The 18177-nt window shown below is 33.9% G+C and overlaps 3 protein-coding genes across 9 annotated transcripts; 2 read left to right on the top strand and 1 right to left on the bottom strand.

Moving 5' to 3' along the window:
• Nucleotides 1-822: 822 nt before the first annotated feature.
• Nucleotides 823-5605, top strand: LOC141667672 (sphingoid long-chain bases kinase 2, mitochondrial-like). Of its 2 annotated transcripts, none has more exons than XM_074474246.1 (12): nucleotides 823-1257; nucleotides 2006-2082; nucleotides 2611-2664; nucleotides 2751-2810; nucleotides 3653-3730; nucleotides 3822-3868; nucleotides 3971-4011; nucleotides 4154-4238; nucleotides 4327-4441; nucleotides 4524-4646; nucleotides 4748-4862; nucleotides 5466-5605. In XM_074474246.1, the coding sequence occupies exons 1-11, from the start codon at nucleotides 1110-1112 to the stop codon at nucleotides 4841-4843; spliced, it is 924 nt and encodes a 307-aa protein (XP_074330347.1). In that variant the 5' UTR covers nucleotides 823-1109; the 3' UTR covers nucleotides 4844-4862; nucleotides 5466-5605. The 2 variants fall into 2 exon arrangements, with proteins under 2 accessions (XP_074330347.1, XP_074330348.1); XM_074474247.1 differs by having other exon boundaries at nucleotides 825-1257; nucleotides 4764-4862.
• Nucleotides 5606-7720: 2115 nt separating this feature from the next.
• On the top strand, nucleotides 7721-13833 carry LOC141664418 (CAAX prenyl protease 1 homolog). Of its 2 annotated transcripts, XM_074470362.1 has the most exons (14): nucleotides 7721-7841; nucleotides 8665-8812; nucleotides 8906-8990; nucleotides 9083-9178; nucleotides 9583-9648; nucleotides 9788-9886; nucleotides 9986-10099; nucleotides 10211-10321; nucleotides 11237-11299; nucleotides 11891-11983; nucleotides 12421-12534; nucleotides 13088-13159; nucleotides 13253-13318; nucleotides 13418-13833. In XM_074470362.1, the coding sequence occupies exons 1-14, from the start codon at nucleotides 7733-7735 to the stop codon at nucleotides 13532-13534; spliced, it is 1353 nt and encodes a 450-aa protein (XP_074326463.1). In that variant the 5' UTR covers nucleotides 7721-7732; the 3' UTR covers nucleotides 13535-13833. The 2 variants fall into 2 exon arrangements, with proteins under 2 accessions (XP_074326463.1, XP_074326462.1); XM_074470361.1 differs by having other exon boundaries at nucleotides 13253-13833.
• A 51-nt stretch (nucleotides 13834-13884) lies between these two features.
• LOC141664420 (uncharacterized) lies at nucleotides 13885-17973 on the bottom strand. 5 transcript variants are annotated; one of them, XR_012552020.1, is made up of 6 exons: nucleotides 17876-17973; nucleotides 16307-16538; nucleotides 15853-16091; nucleotides 15506-15654; nucleotides 14501-14813; nucleotides 13885-14013 (listed from the first exon to the last, which is right to left on the bottom strand). XR_012552020.1 is itself a non-coding variant. In XM_074470366.1 (5 exons), exons 2-5 carry the CDS (start codon nucleotides 16462-16464, stop codon nucleotides 14601-14603), a joined length of 759 nt encoding a protein of 252 aa, XP_074326467.1. In that variant the 5' UTR covers nucleotides 16465-16538; nucleotides 16925-17810; the 3' UTR covers nucleotides 14097-14600. The 5 variants fall into 5 exon arrangements, 4 of the variants coding, with proteins under 4 accessions (XP_074326468.1, XP_074326467.1, XP_074326466.1 ...); XM_074470366.1 differs by lacking the exons at nucleotides 13885-14013; nucleotides 17876-17973 and adding an exon at nucleotides 16925-17810 and having other exon boundaries at nucleotides 14097-14813; XM_074470365.1 differs by lacking the exon at nucleotides 13885-14013 and having other exon boundaries at nucleotides 14098-14813.
• Between the last annotated feature and the right edge of the window lie 204 nt (nucleotides 17974-18177).

An 18177-nucleotide genomic window follows, 5' to 3' on the forward strand; every position in this document is an offset into this window, starting at 1 on the left:
CGGAGGGAGTACTATTTAGCGCCATTGTTAATTTTATGCATTCTGAATAAATGTGTGTTAGAAGGTTGCTTTTTAAGCATTTCATGTCTTGAAATTTTTAGTAGATGAATAATACTTATTTTTTTTAGTGTTCTTGTATGGATGAATAAAAGAGTTGTTCAATTTTGCTATTTTATATTTTTGACACAATCTCAAAGCGCTCGTTAGTAGTCCTTTGTCAAATGGTTAAGTTACGATAACGAAAAATTTGAAACTTATTATAATCGATGTAAGAAAAATAAAAATCATCAACGGTATTACGATCATGATTATAGTTTTTAAAATTCGAAACTAACTGGTTGAAATATCGATTTGTGATTTATTAGTCAATTTTTAAAAAATCAAAAAATGTATGGATATTTTATCAAAATTTATTTAATCGATCAAATATTTTTGACTAATTAATCGACAATTTTTAAGAAAAGACCGATTTCTATAAACATGATTCCATTTATAATTTCTAAATAATCATTAATATCCTGAAAAACTTATAAACTACTTTTTTTTGACAAATATGGCTTAAGAACTTACAAATGAGTATTTGTTCTCAGAAATTCTCGGAATAAGCGAGAATCAAAGACGACAGAGAATAAATTTATAACCGCTATCCAACCGTGCTCACTACTTTGATAACAAAATTTTGGGGAGCTTTAAAGTTTTTTCTTAACAAAGTTGAGGTACAAGGATTAAAAATTAAAAATTTAAAATTGATATGGTTCTTCTCACTTCTCACTGTCAGTACTAATTACCGTTAATTATGTAATTAGTGAGAATAGAAGACTTGGAAACCTCAGAAATGAAGGAAGACAAACAAGATAAGAACAAGACATGAAGCTTACATAGATTAAACCGGACAGAGAGAGATTACGAGGATCACATTCATCTGATTTCATCTTATCTTACATAATTTTTAATCTTCTAATCACCTCCTTTAATCTCTCTCAATTTGAATCAGCACCTAATCTAATCTCAGGTCCACTTACTAATCATACGTAATTCAAAGTGTACTAAATGTACAGAGAGAGAGATTAGAGATATACATATTGGCACGCAAAATAAGAAAGGAAAGGATGGTTTATTACGGAATAGCATTGGTGGTGGCAATGCCAAAATCTTCTTCCTTGATTCTTAATTCACTTAATTCTATGGCCCCAGATCTCCCTGCCTCCCCCGCCTCTTCTCGCCGTCGTGACCTGGTTTTTGTCGTCAATCCTAAAGGTACTCTCTCTCTCTCTCCATCTCTCTCTCTCTCCCTCCCTCCCTCTCTATCTCTCTCCCTCTTGCTCCATCTCTCTCCCCCCCCTCTCTCTCTCTCCCCTCCCTCCCTCTCTCTCTCTCTCCTCCCTCCCTCTCTCACTCTCTCCCTCCCTCTCTCTCCCTCCCTAGCTCTCTCTCTCCCTCTCTCTCTCTCCCTCCCTCCTTATCTCTCTCTCTCTCTCTGTATATATGTGTGTCTATGTACGTTTATTCAGTTACCAAATGATGAATTGCTACTAAAAAATGTGTTACACATAAGTATTTCTACTTTGTACTGACTCTCTCTCTCTCTCTCTCTCCCCCTCTACCTCTCCCTCCTTATCTCTCTCTCTCTCTCTCCCCCCTCCCTCTCTCTCTCTCTCTCTGTATATATGTGTGTCTATGTACTTGGTTTATTCAGTTACCAAATGATGAATTGCTACTAAAAGATGTGTTACACATAAGTATTTCTACTTTGTACTGACCCTCCCCCTCCCCCTCCCCCTCCCCCCCCTCTCTCTCTCTCTACCTCTCCCTCCTTATCTCTCTCTCCCCCCCCCCCCCCTCTCTCTCTGTATATATGTGTGTCTATGTACTTGGTTTATTCAGTTACCAAGTGTTTTATGATGAATTGCAACTAAGAGATGTGTTACATAAGTGTTGCTATTTTGTACTGATTTTATTTATGTAAGAAGGGTTTAACTGATGAATTGGCATGGCAATTGCATAGGAGCTAATGGTCGAACAGGTAAAGATTGGAAGAAGTTGCTTCCGTATTTAAGGTCTCGCCTCGGTAATGACTGTAATGTGAGTTGTATCAACATTCTTTTCTAGGATTTTGTTTATCTTTTAGTAGGGCTTGTAATTGTTTAGTTAGTTCGCTAGCTCAATAACTGGCTGTGATCACAAAGTTTTATTTAAATTTGCAAAAAACTTGGTGAATACGGGAGATTTCCCAAACACTGTTTGTTAGGGAGCCTTTGGTGCTAGATACAAAATTTGTGCACTTGGATGGCCTCGTACTTTCTGTGGTAGCTGATTATAATTTAAGGACATGTTAGGGACTAGTGAGGTGGGTTTTCGTGTTGTATTTGGGGGGGGGGGAGTGGTGGATCCAGGACCCGCCCCTGGGGGGGGGGGAGAGCCGTGTTTTGATTCCTCAACTAGCACGAGAAGCGTTGCTACAACATTTTCGTGACTTTTCCGACACCGCTGACCATCTTTATTATGCTATTTGTTTCAGTTTGCTACAATTACTTTTTATAGAAAGAGTTAATAAATTGTTATGTTTCTATATATATTTTCTAATCCTTAAGTTTTTCCGTGTTTGACCAGATATGCGAATCTTTAACTTCAGGCCCTTGCCATGCTATTGACATAACAAGAGAGGTGAGTCTTCGCCCTTTCTAGTCTTAATATTTGGCCTGCAGATGATTTGAAATAATTAGAAGTTTTAATCTTATTTATCCTGACAGGCTATACGAGAAGGAGCTGATGCGGTCATTGCAGTTGGAGGTGATGGAACTCTTCACGAGGTCCACTTTGCTTATATTGTGAACAGAAAGTTTCTTTTTTAACTTTTGAAATGATCTTGTGTAGATTCTATCGACAACTGAATAAGTTAGCACCGACAAAATATGAATTAAAAATGACATTACATGTTTTGTTGTCGTTTCTGTCTTATCTCTGCCAGTTGCTTAAACGTATGCATAAACTTTTGTCCTCCATATACTTGATCTATTAAGTCTTTTTAGGCAGTAGTATAAGTGTCTTTGTACTAGATCTATTATATATTTAAGAGAATTGCACGGCATGACTCTAAATTTGTAGCATACAAGTGGCAAGACTCTAAATTTGTAGCATACAGCTAGTAAGCTACAGAAGGAAATGAAATATTTACATCAACTTCCAACTGTAGAAAAATATATATTCTGCTATAATTATGAAGGATTATTGCGTCAAAGTGGTGTGCAAGATCGTATGACGTTCTTGTGTCTTTTAGTAGTAACCGGTATACTTTCCCTGAGACCCTTACGAATATCAAATGTATCATGTATGCTTCTTAGGGATGCAAATGAACAGAGCCGTTCGTGAACAAAACTCGGGATCAGCTTGTTTAAGTGAACTCGGATCGGTCCGTTTCGTTAAACGAGCCGATCTTGAACATGAAAATGAGCTTGGATAAGTAAACTAGCAGTCAAACTGTTAGTTGTGTAAACTGTAAAGTTCTTGGATAGAGCATTTCACTCAGGAAGTAGCTTCCTTTTTAGGATCGTGCTGCCGTATCCTCTTCTGGGTTTTTTGCCAGCAGTTGCATCAAGTTTTATTTTTCATTATTTTAAAAATAGTGTCTTATATATATAATTTCTATTTTTAGGTTATCAATGGTTTCTTTTGGGGCGGAAAACCCGTTTCTTGTCAAGACCCACAAGTTTCCCATACAACTGCACTTGGTGTAAGACTGGCAGCTCTAGCACCAATTTGAAATCTGCGCTTTTTCACTTTCCCCAGTTTAATCCTTGATATCTGCTATCCATATTTCGCAGTTGATTCCATTAGGGACTGGTTCTGACTTTGCGAGGACGCTAAAATGGTTAGTCTATGCTTCACTAGTTAGTCCTCACTGTATGATTTAAATTATATTAGTTGTTTGGGGGTCGTTGGATGGAAATTTTAGCTAAAGTTTGTTTTTCAGGAAAAACAATCCTCAGGATGCCATTGAACGCATAGCAAAAGGTTACATCTATTTGATGATTCTCTCCTTTATCTCTTTTAGTACTGCTTTCAATTAGTTTAGCAACATACATTTTGTTTTGTTAAAAAATTCGCTACTTGTGGGATGTTGCTCCTCTGTCTACTTAATGAAGGGGTCATGCAGGACAAAGATCTCAGATTGACATTGGAGTTATTAGCGGAGAAGATGGTGAATCTCATTATTTTAATAATGTTGCTGACATTCATTTGTAAGAACATTCTTGAAGAAGATCATTGTCAAAGTTAATAAAAACACATAATAATTAGAAGTATATAATTTTCTGTTGAATATTTCAGGACTGCGAAAGCAGGTTATTATGCATCCAAGTACAAAAGATTTGGGAACTTATGTTATGTCATTGGTGCTTTGCAAGCCTTTTTTGGGCATCATAACCAAGATCTTAAGATTAAGGTCATGTGTTTTACAATTTTATTCATTTAGCATTACAGATGTTCCGTACTCATTCAAATGGAACTGACATTAGCTTCTTTAGGTCAATGAAGGAGAGTGGGAAGTGTATTCTCAAGTTACAGCTTTGTGTATTGGAAATGCTAAATTCTTTGGCGGTGGAATGAAGATCACTCCTAATGCTGACCCTAAAAGTGGAAAATTTGAGGTAAACTGTGTGTATTTACTATTTATCATCTCGAATAGTTTTGCTCATAATCTTTTATTATATGTATGACGAGTGTTGGCCCTGTCAATTTATTTTTTTAGCCAACTTTTTTTGAAGGTTGTGACTTCAGGACTTCAAATGGTATCACTTCATTCGTTATCTACACAGGTTGTATAATGGTACACATTTATCGATAAAAAATGTGTCTTCAATAAGGTATTTTTTTCCTCCATTTGAAGTTTGTATGTTTCTAATTTTGCAAGGAGTACATAATATTCTTTTTTATTTCTATTTATACGTTTTTCTGCTTTCCGGATTAGGTATGTGTTGATCAACTTGACTTGAGCACGTTCACATCAAGTTAAAGATTATAATTTTAAATATTTGAAATTAACATTTACTTTAAGTTTTGATAAGAAGAAACAAACCGGACTTCCAGTGGACTGTAATCGGCTGAATTTATAGAATAAGTGGCGGTCTAGGTCTAATCCTTTGTCGTTTATAGAATAAGTGATGGTGTAGGTCTAATCCTTTGTCGAATCATCATATGTAGTTATGTACCTTGTAATGTTAAAAGTCTTCTTTCTGATAGTATGAATATGTTTCTAGTGGTTATGTACTCTGTAGTTGTGCTAACCATATATGGGCATTGTCTGGCTAATACCTTTTATGGGTCATGTAGTTGCTCGTGATTTCTAATGTCCCTGTTATCAGTCATGTACTCATGTATAACTGTTCTCCAATTCCCTTCCATTTTCAATTTATTGTATTTATTTATAATTCATATACACAATGCACTTTGTTTTTGCCCTCTTGCAGTGCACGTACTCTGGAAATAGAGGAGGTCTCTGGTAACAGCAACATATATGTTCAGTCTGATGGAGAGTTCCTAGGCTTCCTTCCTAGGAAGTTTTGTATATTACCTGCATCTATCGAGATGATAAGCTGAACATTGATCGAAAAAGAGTAATTAGGATATAGTCTTTTAGTTATTCCCCAGTTTTTGGTTCCTAATTAGTATATTGTATTATAGTTATTATCCCGGACAATTTTGTTGTAGTATAAGGTCAAATGCCCCTTGCTCAGTTCAGTTATACACGGTAGAATACATGTTTGCTTCTGTTCTGGTTCGAGAATCTCATTATGGAGCATAACAGGATCACAAGCATAACAGCCTCATTGTTATCACCGTCCAGAGAGTTGCAAACGAGTTTCCGGCCTATAGCACTCGAAAAACGATGCCAAGGATGTCTTCCTAGCTCTTGGTGGACCAACAAAGCACAAAAGTGTGCTTCTTGCAGCTAGTTTAAGCTGCAATAAGCTGCAATGCAAACTCAGATTTGGAATCATAACTACTAACAATGAATGAGTATTGCAACATCATAATCACTTCCTAATTAAGAAACTTCATCAACCTTGCGAACAACCAACTCTTCAATTATCGGTTGATTAGTGCATGAGAGTAAGTTTGCAATGTTATGTGTTAATGGTATTAAAATTTACAATTTTTTATGCTATATGTTGAATATTAGTATTTCACACATTTAATGTCCAATTTATGATCATCTGATTATAAATAAAATTGAATATGACTCAAATTATTAATCATTCATCAATATTATAGAGTACTTAATTTTTTTTTAATGAAAATATATTATAAAATATATATATTTATACCTTAAAATTTTAATAAAAAATAGCTTAGTGTGGCCCACAAAAAAAATTACTAGTTTACAGAAAATTTTCTCTTTTCTTCACACGTGATAAAACTTGAGTATCACTATTGCTACAATTTATCTAAAATTTATATCAACTAAGTTTTGTGTGACTATACTAAATGCTAGATATATATGGGTCAAGATCTTTATAGTTATGTAATGTAACTGGTCAGCAGCCGTACCACCTCCTAAATGTTTGTGTGCAGACTTATAAGTTACTTATAGTTTATAAGTATGTAAATACTTATTTGGGACTGTTTGTCGACCAACTTATAAGTCGAATACACAATTTATAAGCTCATAAGTTGAATGTTAGTAACCATTTACTTTATCTCAACTTATTTTGATTTTTCGCTTTTTTATTAATTTTAGTTTTTAAATATATGTTTTTAAATGCTAAGTTAATTTAAAAGTCATGAATTAAGATAATCATATTTAAAAATTATTTATTTTAGTTCATTTAAGTTAAAAAAATTGACTTATAAGTAAAATTAACCAAACACTTACATAACTTATAAGTATTCATTTACTTATCACTTTTAAGTCACTTATTAATTTTAAGTCATAAGTAACTTATTTTAAAATTTCCCAAACGGGCACAATAATCAAGCAATTATTTTGATTTCAATTTATTTATTTTATGTCTCGTCAATTATATATTATTTTAATATAAATTAAAAATAATAATAAATAAATATCTGTGATTTGAAATTAGTAATATTTACTTGCAGAGTGAAGCACCATTTATTTAAAACACCTTAGGATAAAATTCCTTTAAATAAATGACTTCATTGATAAATATTTTTTCCCAGATCATAAAATATATTTATAATAACAATAAGAGCGGTTGTAATTGCCGGGAGGTAAAATATATCTCAAAATTCTATTCAAAATATGCATGACAAACATTTTTATTAGTGAAATCATATTAACACACCCGCACTACTGCTCCCTCTGTTTTTTATTATATTTTTTATTATATGACGTTTGACTTTTATACACATACTTCTAAATGTTTTGTCCTTAGAATAATAATTTTTTATTTTTTTTTTGAATAAAAATGTATAACTAAAACTTTAATTTAGAAAAAAAATTTAAAAAAATATTATTTTATCTATGCAGTCAAAGAACTTAAAATTGTGTGTCAGAAAGTCAAGAAACATATAAAAGAAAACGGTGGGAGGTAAATAATAGGTAAACAAAAATAAAACGACAACAGTTTCATAGAATTATTCTATAAATGAACAAGTAACTTTATAAATTATTAAATTTTAACTTTTTACCAAAATAAAACCGAAAATGTATAACCCGACCCGACCCGGTAAATGTCCCATTTACATGTTCTACCCTATAATTATAGAAGATTATATGCTACATATCTTCTTAAATATACACGCGATATATTTTACCTTGTATAGTCTGCTCAACTCAGCTGCTGAATCAGTCATGGCTTTTCCATATATGGAAGCTGTTGTTGGTACTTATTCTTCAAAACCCACCTTTCTTTTTCACTATTTTTTGTCTATAAACCATAAAGTTTCAATCTTTTTCTTCAAAAAAAGAAAAAGAAAAATCTTTAAAAAGACTTGATTTTGAGTAGTTTAATTGGGTATTATTTGATTTAAGTTTCTGGGTGTTCTTGATTACTTGTTTTTGGAAAGAACTGTTTTTAAGGTTTATGTATATACACACAGGGATATTATGTATGTATACAAATGTTTTTAGGTCAATGATGTGATAATGGATGTTAATGCAATGAATTTATGTTCAAGAATGCCCAAATGCTTAAATTTTGCTTTTTTATGGTTATGGTTACTTGGGTTGGCTTTTAGAGTGTTTCGAAATGTGAAGTGAAGCTATGTGATTGCTGCAATGGCTTGATAGAATTCATTTTTAAGTGATGTTGATGATATGAAACTTGATTGAAGTAGTTGTTTGTACTGATGATGTAATTGCGGATGAGCTAGTTGGTTTGACTAGGCTTATTAAATCACTGCCTACATGAAATGGTTAAATTCTTTTAGAGCTTGCTAGGGTAAGTTTGTAGCTAGATAAGTTCATTATATGTGGCACTACGCATAAACTGTGTGGACATTTTCGATATGCTGCTTGTTTAGAATGAGATAATGAACTTACTTCTTTTTGTCTCCTCTCTAAACTCATAAGTCTCAGTTTGAAAAAAAATATTGTATTTACAAATTTGATCTGATGATTTTTTACTTAACTGAGTTGTCCGCATTCATGAAGTTTGATCTTTTTGTTGCTGCTGTTTATGGATTCTAGTTTATGTTGTTTCTTAGGGTTTATGATATTGATGTATATCTTTGAGAGTTACCTTGATATAAGGCAACACACTGCTCTTAAGTTGCCAAAGCTTCCGAAAACACTGGAAGGTGTGATTAGCCAAGAAAAGTTTGAGAAGTCAAGAGCATATAGTATTGATAAAAGGTTTGCTCATCAAAAGAACTCATTGTAAAATTTTACCGCTAGCAAAAGCAAATCTTCTGCTTATAATTACTAATCTTCACCTGTGACTTTCAGCAACTTCCATATTTTTCATGAGTTCTTAAGTATATTGATGGAGTCTGCAATTTTGTACTATGGGGTACTACCCTGGTTTTGGACGGTTAGTGTTTCAGTTAGTTTATTCTTAGTTTTTTTTCCTTTTAGAAATTATTTGTCATTCCTGTAATTCATTTACTCTGGATTACTCTGCAGAAATCAGGATCATTTCTGGTGACAGCTGGCCTCAATGCAGAGAATGAAATACTACGCACCCTTTCGTTCTTAGTTGGTGTTATGTTTTGGTCACAGGTGAGATATAAATGTAATATAGACTTTTGGTTTCTGTAGTGTGGCATTCAACTAGGGTGCAAAATTGATATTATGTGGCTGGTTACGTTTCAGCTCTTTTTTCAGCTGTGTTAAGTTTGCCAAATTTAGACCACAAGTGATTCCTGTCACACTACTTCTACACCGGAGGACTTTCTCTCTTAAATGAAAAGTAATAGATGTATAGCTAGCACTTTAGCTAATTAACTGATTCCACTTCCAGTTGAGGTCATAACGTGTAACTGTTATATAACATAATTAGATTGATATACGTATATTTGAAAGCTTAGTCAACCATTTGGTATCAGCAGTTGTTTTCTTATTTCCTTGCAGATAACTTGTTTGCCCCCATTTGGTATCAACAGTTGTTTTTTATTTCCTTGCAGATAACTGATTTGCCCTTTTCATTGTATTCAACTTTTGTGATCGAAGCCCGCCATGGTTTCAACAAAGTGAGTATATTTAACCAGTACTAAATTAAGCTTGTCTCTATCTGATATAAGTTCATTCCCTCCCCCCGCCCCTCTCGCCCCTGCTCTCTGGTTTTCTTTGGGTATATTATCTATTGTAAATGCTTTTTATGTTGTGCAGCAAACAATATGGTTATTCTTTAGAGACATGATAAAAGGAATTGTCCTGTCAATTGTAATTGGGCCTCCGATTGTAGCTGCAATAATAGTAATAGTACAGGTACTCATTTCATAGTATATACAATTTTATTTGTTCCTGCCTAGTGTAGCAGTTATTTCTTCATAGCGGTTCTAGAAACTAATTTCATTTTAATTGCAGAAAGGAGGTCCATACTTGGCTATTTATCTTTGGGGCTTTATGTTTGTTCTGTCTCTTGTGATGATGACAATATACCCTATTCTAATAGCTCCACTCTTCAACAAATTCACTCCAGTAAGTATTGGATGAGTTAATGTCGTCAGTTGGAAAAAATCCCAAGATCTTTTAGTTTTGTTTATTTTCTTTTGGATACTAACATCAAGTATTGTTTGCTGCAAAATATAGCTTCCAGATGGAGAGCTTAGGTTAAAAATTGAAAAACTTGCTTCGTCCCTCCAGTTTCCGTTAAAGAAGTTGTTCGTTGTTGATGGATCTACTCGATCAAGTCACAGCAATGTGAGAATTCTATTTGGTATATTGTATATCATCTTCTTTTGTAGTTCTACAAGTGATATTTGACCACAATAATGCCTAGTCTTTGTTTCATTTGGCGGAAATTGTGGTACCCCTCTGGGCACTGGTAATGAGGGCCCATCTAAATGGCAGTGGTTGGGGCTTCTGGGTTCCCCTGCAATTTCTTTTTGTGCTTTAGGTTCTAATTTGACCCTTGCTAGGAAATAAAAGTTCAGCAATAGCCTCGATAGCATTCACAGCTAATTTTTGTTCTATGCTCTTATTTTTGCTAATTTCCTAATGACTAATGAGACTGTCCCGTATACAGTTTCCTCCAGAATATGAGACCAGCAAAGCTTATGCCAAAAAGATGTTCAGAATAAATTAGAATCTTTCCTGCATTATAGGTGTACATACCTTACAAAATTTGGATTCTAGAACATTAAGGGTTGAGAGACATGATGTGAGAGCATAGCTCCTAAGAGAAGGAATATCAATATAAAAAAATCCTCGAAATGCAAAACTTCTACCCCTACATAATCTGAATTTTACATTTTTAAAATTGGTAAATTTATCTGAAGACAAAGAAGAGAGAGATACACACGTCTATCAGTAGGCGAGTGGAAATTATTAAGTTGACCAATTCTACATTTCTATTTTAAAATGGGGAATTACTTAAATATTATATCCTAAAATAATAATAAGCCCTAACTTATCTAGGTAATAATAGTTATCCGTTTGTAATTCTCTGTTACGAGGATATAGGATTGTAGTTGGTCACTTTCTGAATCTTAAATTTGTTAGGAGAAGCATTATGTCGTATAGGCTAGGGGGTGTCGTACAATAAATATTTGGGTGCTTCTAGTTGTTTCTTTTTCTAACTAATTGTGAATTAATCAATTTCTTGACAATATGTAGGCTTATATGTATGGATTCTTTAAGAACAAGCGCATCGTTCTTTATGACACATTGATTCAACAGGTACTACTAGTTTGATTACTATGTCCACTTCATCAGCATGTTTATTCTTTCTATTATATATTAAAGCATAACCTTTTTATCTAGTTATGACGATGTGTTTTTTATTCTTTTTGATGCAATTATGCAAAGACACACTTTGTTATGGTACAATTAGCAAAGCTCACTGTTTGCTTTCTGGCACTCCTAGTGTAGCGTGGCATGTTTTCACTTTTCACCATATTAATCTTTTGCTGGATGTTAAGCTCTCAGTCACAGTTACATGACTGTGACTTTATGCTAAGGCGCAAACACCATCCTCCTGTTATATCCACTATAATGCGTCCAAACTATTTATCCAATCTTGGCATACATCTGGTATTTTTTTATTAACTTTGTTGGTCTTAAACTTGAGACTTGGCATGAAAGTCTGTAGTCCCATACTCCTACTGTAAGTTAATTGAAATAAAAGAGCGATAAGGGTGTTAGTTTCTATATATAGTAATTTAAAAGGTATCCCTCTTCATTATTCAAGAGACTACAAATTATAATTTTGGCTAGAAATATGTTTGCCAAAAAATGTCAAAATATTCTTTGACACTTGATGCTATGCAGTGCAAAGACGAGGAGGAAATTGTTGCTGTTATTGCCCATGAATTGGGTCACTGGAAGCTCCATCACACTATGTTTACATTTGTTGCTGTTCAGGTATGGTATAAATATTATTTATTAAATCTATTGTGCTTTGCCATTGATTTATATTTCTTTGTGCTTTTGTAAACACATCCAGAATATCTTGTACTGTTCTTAGTTGTGTTATCCCAATGCAAGAAGGTGTCTTCTGTTCAGTTAAGAGACCAACATCAATTGTTCGATTACATAATATATTTACTCTCATCGTTTAGATGTTTTCCCATTGTGTAATTAAATTGACGTTTCCATATCTTAAAATTGGAGTAATGTTTTTGCTGCATTAAATGTACACTGTTAGCAATCTAAGGGTTATGATTTGTTGTTTGCATATATCTTTTGTGTTTGGTTTTCTGTTTCAGTCGACTTAATTCTTTAATGAATGATTATGCTTGTAGTATCAATTTTGGGGGCATTCTGTGACTGATCTTCTCACCATATACATGCCATTGCAGATTCTCTCATTCTCACAGTTTGGAGGGTATACTCTTGTTAGAAATTCTAAAGATCTGTTTCAGAGCTTTGGTTTTGATACACAACCAGTGCTCATTGGGCTCATCCTTTTTCAGGTAAAGTTTAATTGAATGACTGTAATTACGAGGGCATGGCAAGTTCAAGCATTAAGCTGACTTGTTAAACTATTTAGTTTACCTCAACTAGTAACTCAATGCCTTGTCTGCAGCTTGTGCCTTCCTCTACTCTGCCCTTCTTCCAAATTCATTTTAAAATATTGTTTATCTTCATGACATGTTCGATATATGAAAAGTGCTTTAAGCAAGGAAGAAATTTCCAGTTGAAAATTTAAAATATAATTATTGTGATCATACTTCCAAATAACCTGCTACATTTTCCGGAATCTTAGAGTGTAATTGTCATCGGCAGTTTCCTCTTGTGTCTTGACTATAATAACGGCAATACCATGAATTCTTAATTTGTTGCTGTAAAGCAAGATAAGTAGCATTCCATGCATGAGATGGTCTTTTGAGCATTAATCAAGCTTGAGCCTAGATATGCAATCACTTGGATAAATATTCTGGATATATAATAATTGGCCATTTTATGTCATGAAATAAGGCCCCCCCAATATATTATTTTTAAGCATACATGTATTGTTTTTGACAGCACACAGTAATGCCTCTCCAGCGTGTAGTAAGCTTTGCTCTTAATCTTGTAAGCCGAGCTTTTGAGTTCCAGGTAATGTTATAATCTTGTAAGCACAGTTAATGTTTAATGTCTCTTGCCAAATTATCGCGCGACCAAATTCTAACTTGCAATCTTAAACTAAAGGCCGATGCTTTTGCCAAGAGTCTTGGGTATTCCACACCACTTCGAGCTGCCCTTGTAAAACTACAGGTATTTTCCATTGATCATCTACGGATACCTCTCAGCCTATCTGTATCTTGCCTTTTTACATTGCCAACATTATCACAATGCTCGGCGTTTGTTATTCAGGAGGAAAACTTATCAGCTATGAACACGGATCCATGGTATTCAGCTTATCATTACTCACATCCTCCACTTGTTGAACGATTGGCTGCAATTGACGAACCCGATAAGAAGACAGACTAATGGAACTGTGACACAACTAGAATTACATGTAATACTTTGTTAATTCCACGAATATTCTGTTTTAGTTCTTGCATATGAAACATTACTTCATCTACCGTCTACACTCAGTTTTAGCGGGTCATATCTAAAGGAATAGCTACTGCGGTAGTGAAGGTAAATGGTCAGCGGAAGCCTTCCGGGGCAAGGTAGTACATTTTAAATTTTTCTATATATAGCAAGACTTCACACCTTTGCTATTTGTTTCTGTAATGTACTTGTTCATTCTCTCCATAATCCAACTGAATGTGCTTGATACGTGACATTATGTCTCACTCGTAAGAAAACAACGCTGGATATATGAAGAAAACATATATTATTCAACGCTGGATAGACAATAAAAGAAAACATACCCGCATAAGACACATCCAGCTCTTTGCAAGCAACCTATTATTTCGAACTGAAGGACGCTGGATATATGAAGCCAAAGCATATAAAGAATCCTAAAAGAAAGCACTTAAATGACGACCAAGTAAAAATTATAAGCTGCACTTGAATAATATCAGAGATCAGTACACACACACACATTTAATGCGTCTGTATGCTACATAAGAATGATTCTGCCTGTATATATGTAAAATTATAGTCATCTTTATCACAATAATTGTTGGCGGTTACTATGGAGAGCTTCTGACTTCGGAGCCAGGAAGAGGTGGAAGGTCAAACCAGTTTCAGGAGTGGGGTAAGCAAGGTAATTTCAAGACGTAAACTGCCTCATAGTTTGTATTTCCATTAACTATAATTACTTGGAATTATAATAGTTACAACATAATCACAAGGAGCATTATATCTACAGTCATAAAAAACAAACATTCAATAACTGTCATTTATAAAAATATCAAGGATTGTGCCAAAAAACATCAGCTGCACACAAAACGTAGTGTCTATTACAGCAGTTTTAAATCATTCAAATCAGAATGAAAAAATTACCTTGTGTTGTGAAACAAAGAAAGTAATTTTCAATGCCACTCTCTGTATGTCTCCGGCTTGCTACCCAGCTCTACAATGCTAATTATAAAAGAGTAACTTGTCATCCTAATGCAGCTTCCTCCAGTTCCCACTCTGTCAGTAGTTTTGAGGAATGAACAAAATTTGTATGTGGAGCAGACTCGACTCCGACTGCTTCCATGTCTATGGTTTCAATAGAAAACTCCCCTTCAAGTGCATGAACAGATCTTGTGATGAAATTTGTCCTTGACATATATTCCTTCATGCAACATATAAAATCCGAATGATTCCTGGCCTGGACATCAATTGAAGTGCACCCAATTAGGGAAAAACTTTCAAGGTAACGTTCATTGCAAAACAATAATAACATAATTTTCACTGCAGAACTACAATAGCACCCCTGTAACAAAAGAGCCTACACAAATGCAAGTGACCAGCATATGCCCTTACAATTTCCAGGTCCTGACCAGAATATTCTCTCAGATCGCTGACAAGGTTTTCATCTATTAAAAATAAGGTGGATTCACAAAGAATAAAGTAAGGCAGCAGGGATGAATTGATTATTATGGTAGATGCTAATCATACTGCCAGTAAATACTTGTAACTTGGAACTTTTGACAGGAACAATTAAAAATATGCCCAAGTTAATGTTTGTTCATAGCCTAGTGGCAAGGTTCTTTTCCCCTCATACATTGAAAAATATTAAACATGCCCAAACAAGATATTATGCCCTCAAAAGTCCGACGTAAATTTGAGAGAAATTGGACTCATTCTGCAAGAAATATAAGCCCTTAAGGTTCATTTTACTGCAAGTGCAATGAACTTAAAATGTATTTGAATATCATTAGTTAAATGTGCCCTACGTTCCATTAGTCTACAGATAGTATGACATCTCAATTTTCAACAAGTGACAGAACGTTTAGATACTGAAGGTGTTGAATGTAATTGGTCTACCAGATTGTAAAAGCCAAGGGATTGCAAACATACTAGCCTATATTCAGGAGCCCGTTTCGGAATCTTGAGATAAGCCATGTTCTTGATATCATAGTCCCACAAAAACGATGTATGATGGATCCAACGATTTTTTGTGATAGATTGAGCATTCCCACCAAACTTGCGGTTGCCAAAAGCATAATCTACATCATGCAAATAAAAACAAATAGTAAACAAGAGTCATAAGACGCTGAATTGTAATCAATTAATCACAACTACAAATATTGCTGAGATAAACTAGAATTACTAGAACCTTTTCCAATCAATTATTTAATTCTTAGTGAATACGAGAAATTAAATTCGATGTTAATAACGGACAATATATAGTAAAATGTACGCACCGTTCTCACGGAGAACAAAATCACCAACACCCTGAAACACTTTACTGTACAATAAGCTACTCCAGGACATGATAGGTCGAGGATATGGTTGAACTTCCGGAACATCATCCTTATTGCATATAAAGGTGACAAATATCGTACCAGTATCAACAATCACAGTACCACCACCACTAAATCTTCTGATCACAGGAACTTTATCTCTTAAAACAGAATTAATTTCAACAAGTTCTGCAGGTTTCCTAAGCATAAAACAATCACATAAATATTATTAACTTCTTAATTAATAAACACATTCTTAATTCCAACAAGCATATACTTCACTCAGTTTCTAATTAACAATATTTAAACACATTTATATTTAAACTTAATAAATGAATATTCGATAAATAAATAAACTCGCTAAATTAAACATCGAAACATGAATAAAATTATCGGGCGAGATTTAAGTTAATACCCGGAAATGCCCATGACAATAGAGGGGAGATTAGTGCCGTCATTGATAATACACCAATTGTGAGGGGAAGTACGAAGCAAACGCTCCTCTAAATGTAGTTGCTGGAGAATTGGAACTCCTCTAAGCTTTATAAGATTCATCAAAGGAAGCGCCGTCATTGTTATGTAGTTGTTGACGGCGGCGGAAAAACAATTAGTCGCCGGAGATCCAGCCAATATATTAAGTTACAGATCTGCAGAAATAACAGATTGACCAAACATTTCTAAGTGTAACAAACACAGATCTAGTAAATCAACCTGCATTAAAATTTAGCATTAACCATCACGAAAAAACATCTTCAAACTGTATCATATCATTTCCACATACAGAACACTTTCATGTTAAAATCACACAGACCTAACTAAGCTCTATCTAAACACTGAAATTCATTTCTTACATACCGTGATCCAGCTCAACATAATCACTCGATATAAATCTATTCTTTAATCGAATATACTTAAGAACTCATGAAAAATATGGAAGTTGCTGAAAGTCACAGGTGAAATTTAGTAATTATAAGCAGAAGATTTGCTTTTGCTAGCGGTAAAATTTTACAAGGAGTTCTTTTGATGAGCAAACCTTTTATCAACACTATATGCTCTTGACTTCTCAAACTTTTCTTGGCTAATCACACCTTCCAGTGTTTTCGGAAGCTTTGGCAACTTAAGAGCAGTGTTTTGCCTTAAATCAAGGTAACTCTCGAAGATATACATCAATATCATAAACCCTAAGAAACCACACAAACTAGAATACATAAACTGTATCAACAAAAAGATCAAACCTTATGAATGCAGACAATTCAGTTAACTAAAAAATTATCAGATCAAATTTGTAAATGCTATAATTTATTTAAGACGGGGACTTTTGAGTTTTGGGGGACTTTTGAGTTTTGGGAGGAGACGAAAGACTAAATTTGTTAGTTCATTATCTCATTCTAAACAAGCAGCATATCGAAAATGTCCACAAAGTTTATGCGTAGTGCCACATATAATGAACTTATCTAGCTACAAACTTACCCTAGCAAGCTCTAAAAGAATTTAACCATTCCATGTAGGCAGTGATTTAATAAGCCTAGTCAAACCAACTAGCTCATCCGCAATTACATCATCAGTACAAACAACTACTTCAATCAAGTTTCATATCACATAGCTTCACTTCACATTTCTAAACACTCTAAAAGCCAACCCAAGTAACCATAACCATAAAAAAGCAACATTTAAGCATTTGGGCATTCTTGAACATAAATTCATTGCATTAACATCCATTATCACATCATTAACCTAAAAAACATTTGTATACATACATAATATCCCTGTGTGTATATGCATAAACCTTAAAAAACAGTTCTTTCTAAAACCAATTAATCAAGAACACCCAGAAACTTAAATCAAATAATACCCAATTAAACTACTCAAAATCAAGTCTTTTTAAAGATTTTTCTTTTTCTTTTTTTGAAGAAAAAGAATGAAACTTTATGGTTTCTAGACATAAAATAGTGAAAAAGAAAGGTGGGTTTTGAAGAATAAGTACCAACAACAGCTTCCATGTATGGAAAAGCCATGACTGATTCAGCAGCTGAGTTGTGCAGTCCATACAAGGTAAAATCTTGCGCTTTCATATAATCTTCTATAATTATATGGTAGAACATGTAATTTGGGTCACGGGTCGGACCCAGGTCGGGTTATATATTTCTGTTTTACTTGGGTAAAAAAATAATTTAATTATTAATAAAGTTACTTGTTCATCCATAGAATAATTCTATAAATTTCTCCCAATTTATTTCCCAAAAAATGAGTTGTCATTTTATTTTTTTTACCTGTTATTTACCTATA

The sequence above is a fragment of the Apium graveolens genome, chromosome 6 (assembly GCF_009905375.1).
Source record: "Apium graveolens cultivar Ventura chromosome 6, ASM990537v1, whole genome shotgun sequence".
Taxonomy (NCBI): Eukaryota; Viridiplantae; Streptophyta; class Magnoliopsida; order Apiales; family Apiaceae; genus Apium; species Apium graveolens.

Bases quoted from the DNA above. Each gene is read 5' to 3' on its own strand.
- LOC141664418 (XM_074470361.1), top strand. From the start codon at position 7,733: ATGCTACATATCTTCTTAAATATACACGCGATATATTTTACCTTGTAT. The intron at 11,300-11,890 runs GTACTACTAGTT...GATGCTATGCAG, and splicing joins ATGACACATTGATTCAACAG to TGCAAAGACGAGGAGGAAAT. The intron at 12,535-13,087 runs GTAAAGTTTAAT...TGTTTTTGACAG, and splicing joins TTGGGCTCATCCTTTTTCAG to CACACAGTAATGCCTCTCCA.
- LOC141664420 (XM_074470366.1), bottom strand. From the start codon at position 16,464: ATGACGGCGCTTCCTTTGATGAATCTTATAAAGCTTAGAGGAGTTCCA. The intron at 16,092-16,306 runs GTATTAACTTAA...TTTTATGCTTAG, and splicing joins ATTGTCATGGGCATTTCCGG to GAAACCTGCAGAACTTGTTG. The intron at 14,814-15,505 runs GTATGTTTGCAA...ATTGATGTCCAG, and splicing joins GGGCTCCTGAATATAGGCTA to GCCAGGAATCATTCGGATTT.
- LOC141667672 (XM_074474246.1), top strand. From the start codon at position 1,110: ATGGTTTATTACGGAATAGCATTGGTGGTGGCAATGCCAAAATCTTCT. The intron at 2,665-2,750 runs GTGAGTCTTCGC...TTATCCTGACAG, and splicing joins CTATTGACATAACAAGAGAG to GCTATACGAGAAGGAGCTGA. The intron at 2,811-3,652 runs GTCCACTTTGCT...TTCTATTTTTAG, and splicing joins GTGATGGAACTCTTCACGAG to GTTATCAATGGTTTCTTTTG.